At 37.7% G+C, this 13935-nt stretch overlaps 1 protein-coding gene across 1 annotated transcript in view; it reads right to left on the bottom strand.

Annotated features, from left to right (window-relative positions):
* Positions 1-6042: 6042 nt before the first annotated feature.
* Positions 6043-13935, bottom strand: part of ADAM23 (ADAM metallopeptidase domain 23) — a 78492-nt gene continuing 70599 nt past the window's right edge. The window contains exons 25-27 of the mRNA XM_059820612.1: positions 13544-13634; positions 10318-10372; positions 6043-6156 (exon numbers count right to left, since the gene is read on the bottom strand). Coding sequence (XP_059676595.1) covers positions 6043-6156; positions 10318-10372; positions 13544-13634 — 260 coding nt within the window. The remainder of the gene's footprint in view (positions 6157-10317; positions 10373-13543; positions 13635-13935) is intronic.

Below are 13935 nucleotides of genomic sequence, written 5' to 3'. Positions count from 1 at the left end.
CTGTTCTGTGAATCCATAGCATCCTAAGTAATACATGTATTGAAGAGTCTTCTCTAAAGAGCGGATACATAGTAGATATTTAAAACCTCAACCTTGACAGTCCAAAGACCCAATCTATGGAAAACTCTCCTGAATTAGTAAGGTTAGTGCTTATTCTGTTCCAAGGCAAACTGTCAAATTTATATCTTGGACCTAATGTGTGAGGGCAACATGCATAAGGATATTGATTCTTGTTTCCATAAACCATGAATATGCACAAAATACTTTTAAAGGAAACAAATGGGAGAACTCGGAGCTGTCAGTTGTTAGCCCAGTGCTTCTTGCAATTGTAACAGAAGCAAGATTAGCACAGCTGCCATAAAGTTACCATTTTTTAATTTCTCCTACTTTCTCTTAAATTAAAGCTTGTACAAATAGCACTAGGTTTGAGGTAGCTAGTCACTTCTCATTCCTGAGGGAAAAAAAAAAACAAAAACAACTGGCCGTCATCTTAGCTGGAGATAGGAAAGCAGTCAAAAGTACTGTTTGCTTGTCATTATTTAGCTGGATGCTGTCCAGGTTAGACTGAGGAGAAGCAGTGTGTGTTTATGTGTGGGAACACTTCCTTGCTGCAGAAGAGGGAAACTGATGTTGCAGAACCACAGCATGTTACCAGTCTCTAATGTAATAAGAAGTGTGTGTCATATGCTCACACCTTGGTCATCAGTTAAAAGCACAGCTTTAATAACCTGCACTTCTCGCTGCACTTCTCCATGTATCTGCAGGACTTCAAGCAATAGACAAAGCCATAGGTAATGCAGATGAGAACCTATTGCTTCACAGTCCCAAAAGCAAATTCAAAGCTTGTAGTATTTGGTCCGATGGCTGAGGAATTCTGACAATCTCTGATACATGAACAGTTAAAGAAATTTTTAAAGAAGTGGTGCAGTGTTGTGCTTATGAAGTCTGAGACCTGAACTTGGACCAGGAGACTTGTTTGGTTTCTGCCTCTCTGCAGTTGTGTGTCACGCAGCAGTGCGTATCAGCTCCTGGGTTAGTGCTTCAGACTAAACCCAGCCTTTGCAGGGGTGGGACTACTGTGAGACTGAGGCATTGTCTAAGTTACTGCTGAGAGCAGCAGCTTCCCCCTGGGATGTACGATAGATGCTGGGCACAGCTGTGACCTGCGTGTGAAAGCGGGTAAAAAACATTGTTAGTTCCTTTGTGCTTTGAGTTACCAGCTTTGGCGGGGAAATTCTTGTACTGGCTCAGAAAGTGTCACACTAAAGCATGGCCTGTTATACTATTAGTGGTAAAGATGAGGAGCGTCCCGTGACTTAGGACAAAACCCAAGCTCTTTTTTAAAAGAAAATTTTAACAAGACAAAATAGACTGACACTCGATTACTGGCCTTCTACAAATTAGAGCATTCTGAATTATGTATGTTACCTTCAGCAGTTTGTGGTTTTTCAGAAGTAATACGTGTGAAGTGGATGTCTATGCTGGTCTGACGTGGAGTCCTTGTACTTACCTAGAGACCGTATGTCCTCTTGTGTTAAACGCTTCCATTAAACAACTTACTCAACAAACCTACAGAAATGAGAGGATGTGCTGCTGGGCTTGCTAAGTTCTGAACAATAAATCTCTGAATTATAGTATGTGCAGCTTTAAGACAATGCTTTTGTGATGTTTTGCTTTCAATAGTATTGGTTTGAGCATCACTACTACTAAAATTCCTAGTTACTTAATTGTTTTCTTCAAGCTTTCTGAGGGCGCTTAAACACTTTCTATTGGATTTCTGATGGATGATTCATGTTAAATTACTTTTTCAGCTCTTGTGGGTAGGAATCTGCAGTAAGTGCATTTAGAACAAAAGAGGGTTTTTTGGGGTTGTACGACACAACTTGCTGTGTGTTGGTTTTTATTCTTACTATTAAGTGCCCCAGCAAGATCACTCTTCGGTATTTCATGTGAAAGTTTTCAAAAACAATTTTAAGAATTTTTCTTGCAAAATCAAAAGCAGATAAGCATCTAGCCATATGTTGCTTTTGTATTCATATAGTGCAAAAGGCTTAACTCCTATTTTAGGTATCACTGTCTACTATAATTATAGCCAAAATGTTAAATGTTCATATTGAGTTTACAGGTAAATCCTCCTATATTCAAATGACAGGAAATAAAAGTGGATGATAGTAGATCCATTAATGACAGTGTTCCCTCACTCTATAGTTCTAAATGAGAAACCCTGGGAGATACTAAGACAAAAGTGTATTTTGTTTCCCCGCATGAAGCTGGCGAAAGCAAGGAGAAAAAAAAAAAAAAATCATAGTTATTTGGTAACTGTGTCATGCATGCATTTAGTTTTCCCAGGCTGGCTTCACTAGAGTTAGTCTGGCAAAAAAAAAAACCCCAACCAGAAAAGGGAAACGGTTTCATTTAGTAATCCATTAAAATGATGACCATATTATGTGGTTATCATGAGGCCTTCAAAATATTTTTTAAATAATTACATCATTTTAGACTTCCTGTAATTCTATAATTCAGATTTTTGAACTGCAAAAGGCTTCCCTCAACTGCCTAATGCATACAGGTCTCATTCAAGTCAGTGAAGCCAGCGGGACTGAAGCAGACTCGGAAACCCTCCTTCTGTATGTCTGCTCAGCCCTGGGTGCTGGGGAGCTGGCCCCATGCATGTCAGAAAGCCTGCATGCAACATCCTCTCACAGAGAGAGGGACACGGTTTGACTGGAGTTTTCTTTTACTGAAGACTTCTCAATTTCCTCTACTATAAAGGTGGTGATATCTTGAACACAGAAATTAAATAAAACTGAGAGAATAAATAAGGAACAAATGATAGAAAATTAAAAACTACTCCATTCCATGTTCATGACGTTTTTAATACTCATCTTGCTAAGATGCAGAACAAGGACTATTGAATTTCCATTCATTAGCAGCCAACAAGAGGTGAATGAGTATTAACTGATTTATAACATCGTCGTGCACTTAAAAAAATAATTACAAATCATTTTTAAGAGGAAGAGTAACAGTGGAAGCGACAATGAATATAAAACATGACTGATCAGGCTTAAAACATAACTTCAAGTATTCTATGGCATTTCCTCACACATTTGTCTTAAATTTGTTTGTGCAATACCCATCTTTGCATAGTAAAGAAAAATTGGTTAAACTCCAGCCTTAAGTAATCCGTTTCTTTTAACATGCACTTATACAGCTGTTAATTTGCCTAGCAGACTTCTCTTTTAGGAGGATCAGATCAAATCGGTGAGATCATGCAGCAAACTGGAACGAGCTATACAGTTACCATAGTCCAGATGAATAGATAAATAATGGAGCAAATGTATACTGGATGAAATGGAGGCTGTGCTGACCAGGTCTTCTTTTGTTGATGCTTTGTGATGAACAAGTTAACACTAAACGGATGCATACTTCCCAAAGCACAGCAAAGGCAGGATGCAGAAAATCAACACCTACCAAAACCTTTTTTTTAATTGTCTACCACCACAGAAAGCACTTCAGCCTGTACCTACTCTGAGCTGTGCTGTCACTTGTGTTGTGTACACACTGGGCAGAAAGTGAATGTGTTCTTCCACATACACACAATGGCTGATGAGTGGAGCATAAATTCAGTCAAGAAATCATAATTCCTATGAAACTGCTGGTGTAAATAAAAAAATTACACCAGCACTGAACATATGTACATAGTAGTTGGGGACCACTGTGGTCTGATTTAAAACATCACATCACACACTAACAATGTTATTTGTGAAATGCTTCTCAAAGGTTTATTATGTGGATAGTTCATGTATATCCAGTTGATTTTACTTATTTTAATTTTTGGTAACCACTAGTGTTTCTGTTGTGGGTTACACTTGCTTTGGAAGCAGAACCCTAACAAAGTTGGGGATTATGTTCCCAAGCAAAGTCCTTTCAGAGGACAATAATACAGTTGTTTGCCATAAAAGTATTGTCACTAACTTCATTCTGCTTGAGGCCAGGCAGGAATTTTTCAGAATAAGATTTATAGTATGTATCAATTTGACTACCTGCATGCAGCACCTTTAATGCATAATGTAGTAAGTGTTAATGTGATTATGTTAAAGCTGTTTAAAAGCATTTAATGATAACTCTCAACCAAAACAATATATTGCAGTTTTCTTGTGAGACTGTTGGATTGAACATTATCATAACAAAAAATGTAACTGAAATGAGATTTTGTAAGTCACAGGAAATCTGCAGCATTTTCTTAATGTTTTGGTTCTTAAAGATAACTCAGGCAATGGATTTCCACTGAACAAAGATGGAATAAAGCAGTGTAACTGGAATTTCCGTTGTTACTAATATTCAACCTTTAAATTAAATCCAAAATTACTGAAGTTTTAAATTCTGATTATCAGATGCAATTAAATTTTCAGGTCACTTCACTTAGGTAATTCAGTTTATGTAAGTTTTTAAATCAGGATGAAAAGGATGAGCCAGACCATACAGCCCTATACTTTAAAGGAGGCCTAAACTAGACATCTTCATACCTTTCTCAAGCCCGATACACTCAGGCTAGCCTGGTTACTAGGGGAACAAGTAATGCTGCCCCACACATCTCCACAAAAATCTTATGTTTGTGCACAAGGTGTATCTGAAAGTAATTACAACACACTACCCCCTAAAATTACATGGGAGTTTGCACACTTTGTGATGGTAACTGTAACTAGCTGTCAGTAGCCAAGGGTCAAAGTATCAATTTTGCATTATACTTTGAAAAGTGAGATGCGTCAAAGAGATACAGGGAGTGAGTCAGAAATATCAGTCACCTTTGCAAGCTGGTTTAGGTGGGTGGGCAGAAGGCAAAAGAAGACTAACTTGTTACAAGCTTTTAACAATTTGTGAGTATTTTAAGGCTTATTTAAGTTTTTATCTCACAGAATCTAGACAGGAAAAAAGTAGCTATAGTTTAAAAAAAAAAAAGGAAAAAAAGCTTGGCACTTCTGTGATCAGTTTGAGAGGGTGTCACTTGTACAGATTTTTCCATAATACAATGTAAGATAACAGCCAAAAAAAAGTAATCCAGACTTATAGTCAATACATAGATATGCATTTATACATTTTAATTGTTTTTTGGTTTCAAGCATACAAACTTTAGATCACATCTGTTTGGTGTCAGAACTCCCTGCATCTGCATGCTATTATCTGCCTTTTTTGAGCAAGCCCAGAACATCCGCTGTACAACATGCTACAGGAAAACAAGGGGAGCAAAAAAACCCAAAACCAAACCCAACATCAAAAATAGATTTACATAAAGAATAGAACCTTTTTATAAGGAAATCCTTTTCTCTCATATATATATATATTTATATATAATCTGTGAAAATGATACGTCAAAATCTTATTTCCACACTTACACTTTTTCCTTCTTGGAAGAATTACATCCATCACGCAATAGCTTCCATACCCAACAGACTCCTGGCCTAGGAGACCAAAACAAGGTGGACAGCGGCTCACAGAGCAGGGAACTCTGAAGTCCAGCGGCAGAATGCACTGCCTGACTGAAAAAGCTACCGGAGCCTGGTATCAGCTTCCCAGTGGTTTGTATTTGTTGGGCTGCAGATTCTGCTTGGGGTCAGCTTGCTAGCTTGGTTGTTTGTATGTGAGCCATGCAGGTTACCCTTTCAAAATTATCTCCTCATGCCACTAGAGTTTGATAAGAAAAAGGAAGTCATGCGAACTCAAGTGAAGTTAGAGTGCCAGCAGGCTGGGGAAAAAAATCTTCTGCTATTTCGTTGTTTTGGAACAGTTCTCTTATTGCACTTCGTCTGTGTGTCTCCTCCTTTGAGGAAAGAAAAAAAAAAAAAACCACCCACCTGATTTTGAAACAGTTTGCTTGTAACACTTGTCAGTTAATTTTAACAAGAGAAAGGTGAATGGAGGAAGTATTTCAAACTTATCTCCAAAAAGGACTGTCTTCTACCACCTCAAATCCTAATATCCCAACATTGTGTTTATAGTTACTATTTCTCGTGCTCTTCCTTTACTGATTTAGTTCCTGTGCAGCTACAGCAAAGACATCATACCCAAAATCCAGTAGTGCAAGAAGCAGCTTTTTGTATCGCATTTCTTCAGATAGGGCCTTGTTGACTTGGATCGAACCTTCGTTTTTTGACATTTCTTCCAGGTTGCATCAAAAGGAGATGAAAAGAGAAAAATGCAAGACATTACTTAGATATAACAGGAACAGAGCCATTGCCAAGGTCATAGTAAAGTAAAAGGCTCACATTGAGACAGTTTAACAAGTAACTCTTCCAAGGGGTAACAATTTAAGGAATTTGGTTGCATGCGTTCTGTAGCATAGTATCAAGTATTGGTTTCTTTATGCAGTTCAAAGATCATGCTGGCATACAGAATTCAATTATTTCTGTAGTACTTCAAGTGGTGCTCTAAATTTGTAGAAACTTTCAGCCCACAGTAACATGTGTGTCCACTAGGCCAAGAAAGCATGCATATACCTAAAAGGGAATGAGTCAGAAGTGCCAGTACTGGAAATACATAAACATACGGAGACTTGAGTTCTCAGAGCAAGTGCCCATCTCTGGCTATACCAGAATTTAGTTTATGTATTCCAGTGTGACGAAACAGAGAGTGCCTCTGTGAGCTCTTACCACACTATTGACCGTAACTGCTGTGAATCTTAGGTGCAAAATATAGCAAAGACACTGCATTCGAAGGAGACTGGATGGTTTTGTAAATTGTGTGATTAGAATTTGATGTTAACAGTGGACAGCAAGCTGGTCGGTGATATCCAGTCTCCTGCGATACTGATATCCTATGTCAAACAGCAAGACATTAGGAAGCAACAACAAAAGTTGGGTGCAACCTCCCCAGTATCTGGCTTTATGTGGGGCATCAAGCAAGGGGCTCATGCATTTAGTTTTGACATTGGGCATATGCACCACTACCGCCACCAAACCAACATGCAAAAAATACAGAACAGGAATTCATAAATTCCCTAAAGCTACATACCAACCCCAGGATTTTCTATTTTCTGCAGCCCTACTAACTACTACCACTGCTACAACATTTATAAATATACTATACACAAGGTTTGCCTGGTGGTTTAAGAGACTAATGGATGTATGCAAAGGCAACTTCTTTTTGAGAAGACTGCCAGAGACTGGTAATTCTTGGGCATCCTTTGTTTTGTTTTTTCCTTAGGTACCAGTGCCTACATTTTTGCAAGGTGAATGCTTAAGAATTGCTGGTTTCTGAAAGACTGCTACATTTATCTTTCAATCATTTCCCCTCTAGGAGTACTGTACTAATGCTTCTTTTGAATTAGGCTGACATTACTTCAATATCTCAATCCATCCATCTCTACTACAGGTAAACTTGAGATAAGCAAATTATTTTTTTAGGCCAACTTGCAGAACTGCATGATAGGAAGTATGAGTATAATATAACATGGTTAAATGTGAGTTACAGCCTCCTTTGTGTCTGCTTGTCCTGCCAGTTTGAATGGGGAAAGGATGTGTCTGCTTCTTTTCCCCCTCCACCCCCTCCTTTAAATACTGTCTAGCGTACTTGAATTCAAACACTACCAATGAACAATTTAAAACAAATCATCAATGCACATAAAAAATTCAGATGATGTAACTTGTCCTCTTACTCTAGGGAAAGTACCATATTCCAGTTCGCTTGAAGAGGACAAGTCATTAAAACATACACTGAATTACTGTTACCTGAGCTTATTTTAATTAAAGAAATGGAGTTTATAAGTCTTATGACGAGGTACAGAGGACACATGCTGTGCTAGCTTCCCAGTACAACCCTTGTAACAAAACTCTTTTGACTTTTATCCTATCAAATCTTTTCTAACTGATCTCCACCAGCATAGTATTCCAGTAAGGACCATTCAGTTGTACGACAGCTCATCCAGCACCCATGCTATGCGGCAACAGGCAAAGTCTGCTGTGCCCTCGCCATGCATTCTGTGATCTGTCCAAACCATATATTTACTCATTTCCTAGTTCCATCCAGCAGAAATATACACATCAAGGAATAAGATACTAACTAAACCACTGCCTTTCTTCACTCAGGATATTCTGCTAACAGTGTTGCATGAGAAAGAAACGTGAAGAACTAAAAGAACATTTAACGTAAGAGCCTGAAGTAACCTCTGAAATATGGAACATCAGGTAGTGTCAATAAGGGAACGCAGTACGCATGTGCAAAGCATTAACAAGAGCCTGCCACATTGCCTGCTGCAATCATAGCACTTCACAGAGGTAGGCAGCCAGGTGTTACTCTGCAGGAATAAGAATTCTATTGTGATTCCCTGACCTGCTTTAACAACTTCATCCTGAATTACCAACCATTTTAATACTAAAATGAAGACAGTAGTCTTACTTAAATTGGCAAATAGAACAAGTCTCTCTCTTCCCCAAGACGACTACAATAAAAAGAAAGGAAACTAGGCGAGTATCAGGTTCTGGATATCTGCCCCTCTGATCAGCTATGTATTATGGTAGTACAAGGTTCCTTTCAGTATGCTTCAGTAAAACGATAAGGCGGGGGGCAGAAGAGTCCTCTATGGAAGGACACATAGGAGAATGATGCTGTTTCCTAGTTCTTTGTTGTTTTATGTGGAAGATCTTAGAACATTAACTTCTTTTTGCATTTATTGTTTTAATGCCTGTTTAAATAATGAGGGTCATCCTTTCAGTCTGTAGTCCAACCAGAAAAAGTGTCTCTAACAAAAACAAAATTATAGGTGATTCTGAATCAAAAAAGCACACCATGCTACAGCACATCACTGCCTGTGTAACATGGTCATCTTTACAAATAAAAAATATTTCAGAAAAGAAAACTGGTTTCAAAAAAGGCTGGATATATACAAGAACTACCTTGCTGCAATCCTTTGCATTTTTTTTTTTTGCAACAAATTATGAATGTGGTTACACAGTATATTACTTGCTAATCTGTGCCTTTACCTGTGATCATATAAATACAAAGCTTTACTTAAGTATTTAAAGATTTATCCAAAACCCAGTATTTTAATGACTTCAAACAGCTAATGTTTCCATAGGCATTCCTAAAGCATGGTTCAAATGCTGAAGAGGAGATTAAACAAATGATCTTTTGCTACAAAACTGATTGAAATTAACAAAATGAGGGACTAAAATGAGTAGCTTAAAATAAGACCTTGACCGGCCATTTATTCTAGTAGTTTGGAAAAAAGTGAGAAAATATCTCATGTTTGATTCTAATGCTGATGTTTGTGTAGTGATGACTGTATATATATTGGTCACAATACATGCTTTATGGAAATGCTGGTAAGGGACTGAAACCTCCTTCCTCACAAAGGCACCATTAGCATTCCACTGCCTTATCTTGCAGAAACTTTTGGGGTCTAAATGCATCTGCACAGACCAGTTAAAAACTTGGCATCTATAAGGACTAGGTAAGTCTTTGGTCCATCCGCTAATCTTCCATTAAAGGGACAGAAAACGCTGCAGCTCTTCAGCTAAGAAACAATTGCTGAAAATAGAATTGTGCCTACAATCAACTCTTCTCTTTCAGACACTTTTGCATTCTGATATAACAAGAAGCAGTTTTTCATATGCATTTCCACATCGCTTTTACTAGCATTGCCTCTTATTGTTGCTTTATTACCATAAATTGCTTTAATACTGTTAAAGTCAGCAACAAAAGCATTTAATTGGTTTATATTACTGGAGTAGCTTTGCAAGAATAAGTGAATATATGCTAGGAAAAAGTGCGCATAAGCCCCTGAGACACTGATGGCAGCCAAGGCACAGAACTACTCTAAAGGTAAAAATGTCATTACTAAATCAGTCCTATATTAAATGCTGTATATTGAAATCTTGCACAGACTTGCTACATCAAAATTAACTTCACTTTTCATGAATGCTGCACTTCTGTGTATTACGCAGCAGAGTTCAGGTAGAAATATGTAGGACTTCCTTACTGCAGTCTAATCACCAACAGCTTTAAAAGTACTATGCAAGGCTCAACTGAAGTTAAATCTACTTAACAAGGTTTCCACCCACAGCCTTTAACTCTAAGCCACCTGAAATGTGTAATGAGGCTCTATACCCCCTAAAATTGTCAGTTAACTTTTTTCTTTCTTATTCTACCCAGACATGAACTTGATTAGAAAAATTAACCTAGGATTCATTCCTGAAACTGGAAGTTGTTTGGTTTTTTTTTTGTTTCTCCAAACTTGCATCAAGCCTTCTTTTACACTTCCCCTCCAACCCCCACCCCTCACCACCTCAGTTCATGAACAAAGTTTGCTTAGTTGCAGCTTACGTTTGATATGGACTTGACACCACAGTACCGTATGTTCATATGAACATCTGATAACCTGTGAAACAGAAATCACATCTCCCAGTTTGTAAAGCATTAGCTACCTTCTCTCATAGTTGCAGAGACTAAACATATCACTTGCTTAAAAAGGAAAAGTTTAAATCCTCTTTATTATCCTCATCTGTCCCTCCAGATACATCTGAAGCAAAGTATCGGAAGGTCTACTTGTGCTAGCCCTCTTTTGTAAACAAGCTGAAAAGCCTTTTCAGTTCCCCTCTGACCCCCAGAAGAAACATGCACTTCAAGCTGTGAGCTAGGCCAGGCCAGTGTATTTGAGGTTCTGCTACAGAATAAACATTTGTATCTTGCTCTTTTGAGAGTAAGAGCTTCCAGAGACATTTCCAGTACAGATCCTCTAAAGGGATAACACGCTTCTACGTTTGGGCAAACGAATGACACCAGGATGCAAAGCTGAACACTTGTGAGAGTAGTTTGAGAGATGTGGGACACAAAGAAGAAATAAACAATTGATTAAATACTGTTTCAGACAGGAAGGAATAATTCTTCTAAAGATCTATGTTCATGCAAGTTCTCAAGTGTAGGTGTCCCCAGTCAGCAGCTAGACTGCTTGCGCAGGTGCTGCAGCACTGATGTAAAAGAGCAAAGGTTGTTACAGCACAACATAGCTTAAAAAGATTAAGACAAAGAAACTGCCTAAAGTTTTTATACTTCAATGACTTGTACTGTCTTTTCAGCAAATTACCTTCTGCGATACAGATGTATTATTTAGGGATGGGTACTCCATGTCTGGAAAGTATATGAATTGCTAAGTAACGTCTCTGGTAACAGAAAAACGGCCCAAAAGTACAATCTGACATTTATTTTTTCCAACAAAATCTAGCTTGGTTAATTCCCACGGGAACTTGCAATATCAATGTTTCTAATATTATCGCTTTAAATGTGCGTGGATTGTTGTTCTCAATAAATCTAAAATTTTAACCGAAATGTTAATGCAAGCCTTGCAGAAAATTTGGCTGTATTTATTTAAAAAGCTAATTGCAGTGAAGTGCAGGGAAAAAAAAACCCCTCAGTTCTGCTACTAACTGAAATCTTTATGTATTGTTTATATGCTTTATTTAGGTTAAAAGACAACTCACGCCTATAATTCTGCATCTAGTAGGATACAGTAGAAAAAATGTAAATGTATTTATATTAATTAATGCTATAGAATATGTCCAAGTATTACAGAGAGTCTGTAAAAAAGCATTATTCCCAGACTAGGCCTTTACACAGAAGAAATCTTTCAATCCAGCAAATGAAAAGAATCCCAGTTCCCTCATGTTAACACCACATGTGTATCCATGTCTGTCACTGGCTATTCTAGAATACGCCCCTCATTTGAACATCTGCCTTTGAACATAGATTTGATGAAACAACATAACAAGTCAAAACCGCATAAATACGAAATTATTTTACTGTTTATAAATATGGAAAATACAAATCTCAGACATATGAGACACAATGCAAAAGATATAGGACTGAAATAAAACTACATTGTTTAGAGCTGCCCTGTAGTAACTCGTAAATACTGGAGGCTGACCTAGAGGTATTTATTGCACAAATGAGTGGATTTAATTTGTTTAACTGAGAAGAAGCTGTAAGAAAAAAAATACCGCGGCTCAAGGTAAGTCTATCAGCAGGAATTAAAAAGGCTTATGAAGATCATACACCCATGCTTAAAGACAGCAGTTTTGATACATGTTGTATTTAATCTTTTCTTACTAAAGCAAATGAGGAGCACTGACTCCCACAGCTGATACATGCAGCTCTGCAGCTCTTGCCGGTGTCAAGGCAAAGCGCAGGGAGTGTCACTGCCTTCAGAACCAGCATTTAGAGAAAAATGAATGCAGTATGTGCTGGGTCTTTCTGAAAACACTGATGGTGGCGGGCAGGGCGACAGGAAGTAGTAATTGCCTTGTCCAGAAGAAAGGGCAAAGTCTGTTTTCACCAAGGCCAAAAGAGATTTAGAAATATTTTGCTTCTCTATGTATGTGTAATTAAGGCCACCAGACACTATGAAAATATAACAGTCTAAACCAGAAGTAAACAAACATTTTCAGGTGACCTTTGAAAGTGAATTGACAGGTAATTATGACCTGATCACTATATCCTACTTTGATAGCCTTCTTAATCAATTAGGGAATAATTTTTTTTTTATTCTCAACTTAGACATGGAATATGAATATAGGCATTATAAAATATTCTTTGAATTATTATAAAAACCTGATTGAGGAATTACAGCTTATTGTTGTATTATGGCTTAATCTTGATTCATGTTATTGGAAAGAAATGGCAACTTGAATACCATGAGAAATTACTTCTTCTTGTGCTTAACACCTCCATGACTTGTAAGGTTATAAACATTGATTCTAACTTTAGATTCTTTTTACCAAATATGGACCATGAATATAGGTAGACTTGGCACTACAAAAAAAGGCAAGAATTAAATACCTTTGTACAAGACTCTCTCTTTGCTTTAACGGTCACAAGCAGAATGACTAGTATGTTACTCTTCATAGTTATAAACCACATTGAACTAGAATTGGGTGAGAAATGTTTTCGTCTTTCAGGAGACAGTTCAAGATTTCAAAACATTCCCTCTAAACCTGTTTTTTTTTTTTAAAAAAAGTGAATTGATAATTGGAAAAAAAAATATCAGCAACCACAAACAAAAGTCAGCTCTGGTACTTCCGAGTCAACTGTGTCAACGCCTTTGTTACTGAAAACTACTCAGCTACTGCCACCACTTAACATTTACACATGAAGTCTTGATTATAAGAAAGTTTATCAGTTTGAAAGGACTACTGCATTCAGAATAAACACTTTTTTGGGGTTTTTAACCACTGTAGTCAACTTCTGAGAACAACGCTACTAATTGGAGGTGAAAAAAAGACCTTGCTCCCTAAGTGTTAGGGTGAACTCATGACAGTTAAATTCTGTCTTTTATCGTTCTTCAACTTTGCACCCTGATGACATCTGCTAGTTTCAAATCCACTTCCTCCTTGGGTTCAGTGCATGTGTAATTCTTTCTCTTTAAAGCGGTCTGTTATAATTTGGCGGGGGGGGAGTTACCTTAGAAATCTTGTAGCAGGAACTCAAAATTTAGTGATGTAAGCAAGAAATAGTAAACGCCATAGCCACTGAAGAGAAGACATGCGGCATTGCTTACTTAAAGCCCCATCCTGTCCCCCCAAGGACAATAGCTGCTACCAGGATGGCACCAGCGATGGAGCCTATTATAAGATTGGTGGCACTAGGACCTGTGATAAAGGATTATGGTAAGAGAGACATAAGAACCAACCACTTTATTCACATTAAGTGAAGCAGCTGAAGGGTAGTCAAACAATTCAAGGAATATAGACAGCACACCAGGTGATGTCTCCAGACAATTTCAGCAAGCCCAACTTACTTTTCCTTAACATTAAGAATGAACAAAGCTGTTGGTCTCTGCATTGTGCTATGTTGACTTCTACCATAGATAAAAATCTAGTGTTAGACAGTCAATTCCATTGTGACTTACTCCATTATCTAGTGAATGAACTGTCAACTGAGGACACTAAG

Source organism: Gavia stellata, chromosome 8 (assembly GCF_030936135.1).
Source record: "Gavia stellata isolate bGavSte3 chromosome 8, bGavSte3.hap2, whole genome shotgun sequence".
NCBI classification, from domain to species: Eukaryota; Metazoa; Chordata; class Aves; order Gaviiformes; family Gaviidae; genus Gavia; species Gavia stellata.
The sequence above is the reverse complement of the archived record's forward strand: the minus strand, read 5'-3'. Positions and strand labels throughout refer to the sequence as shown.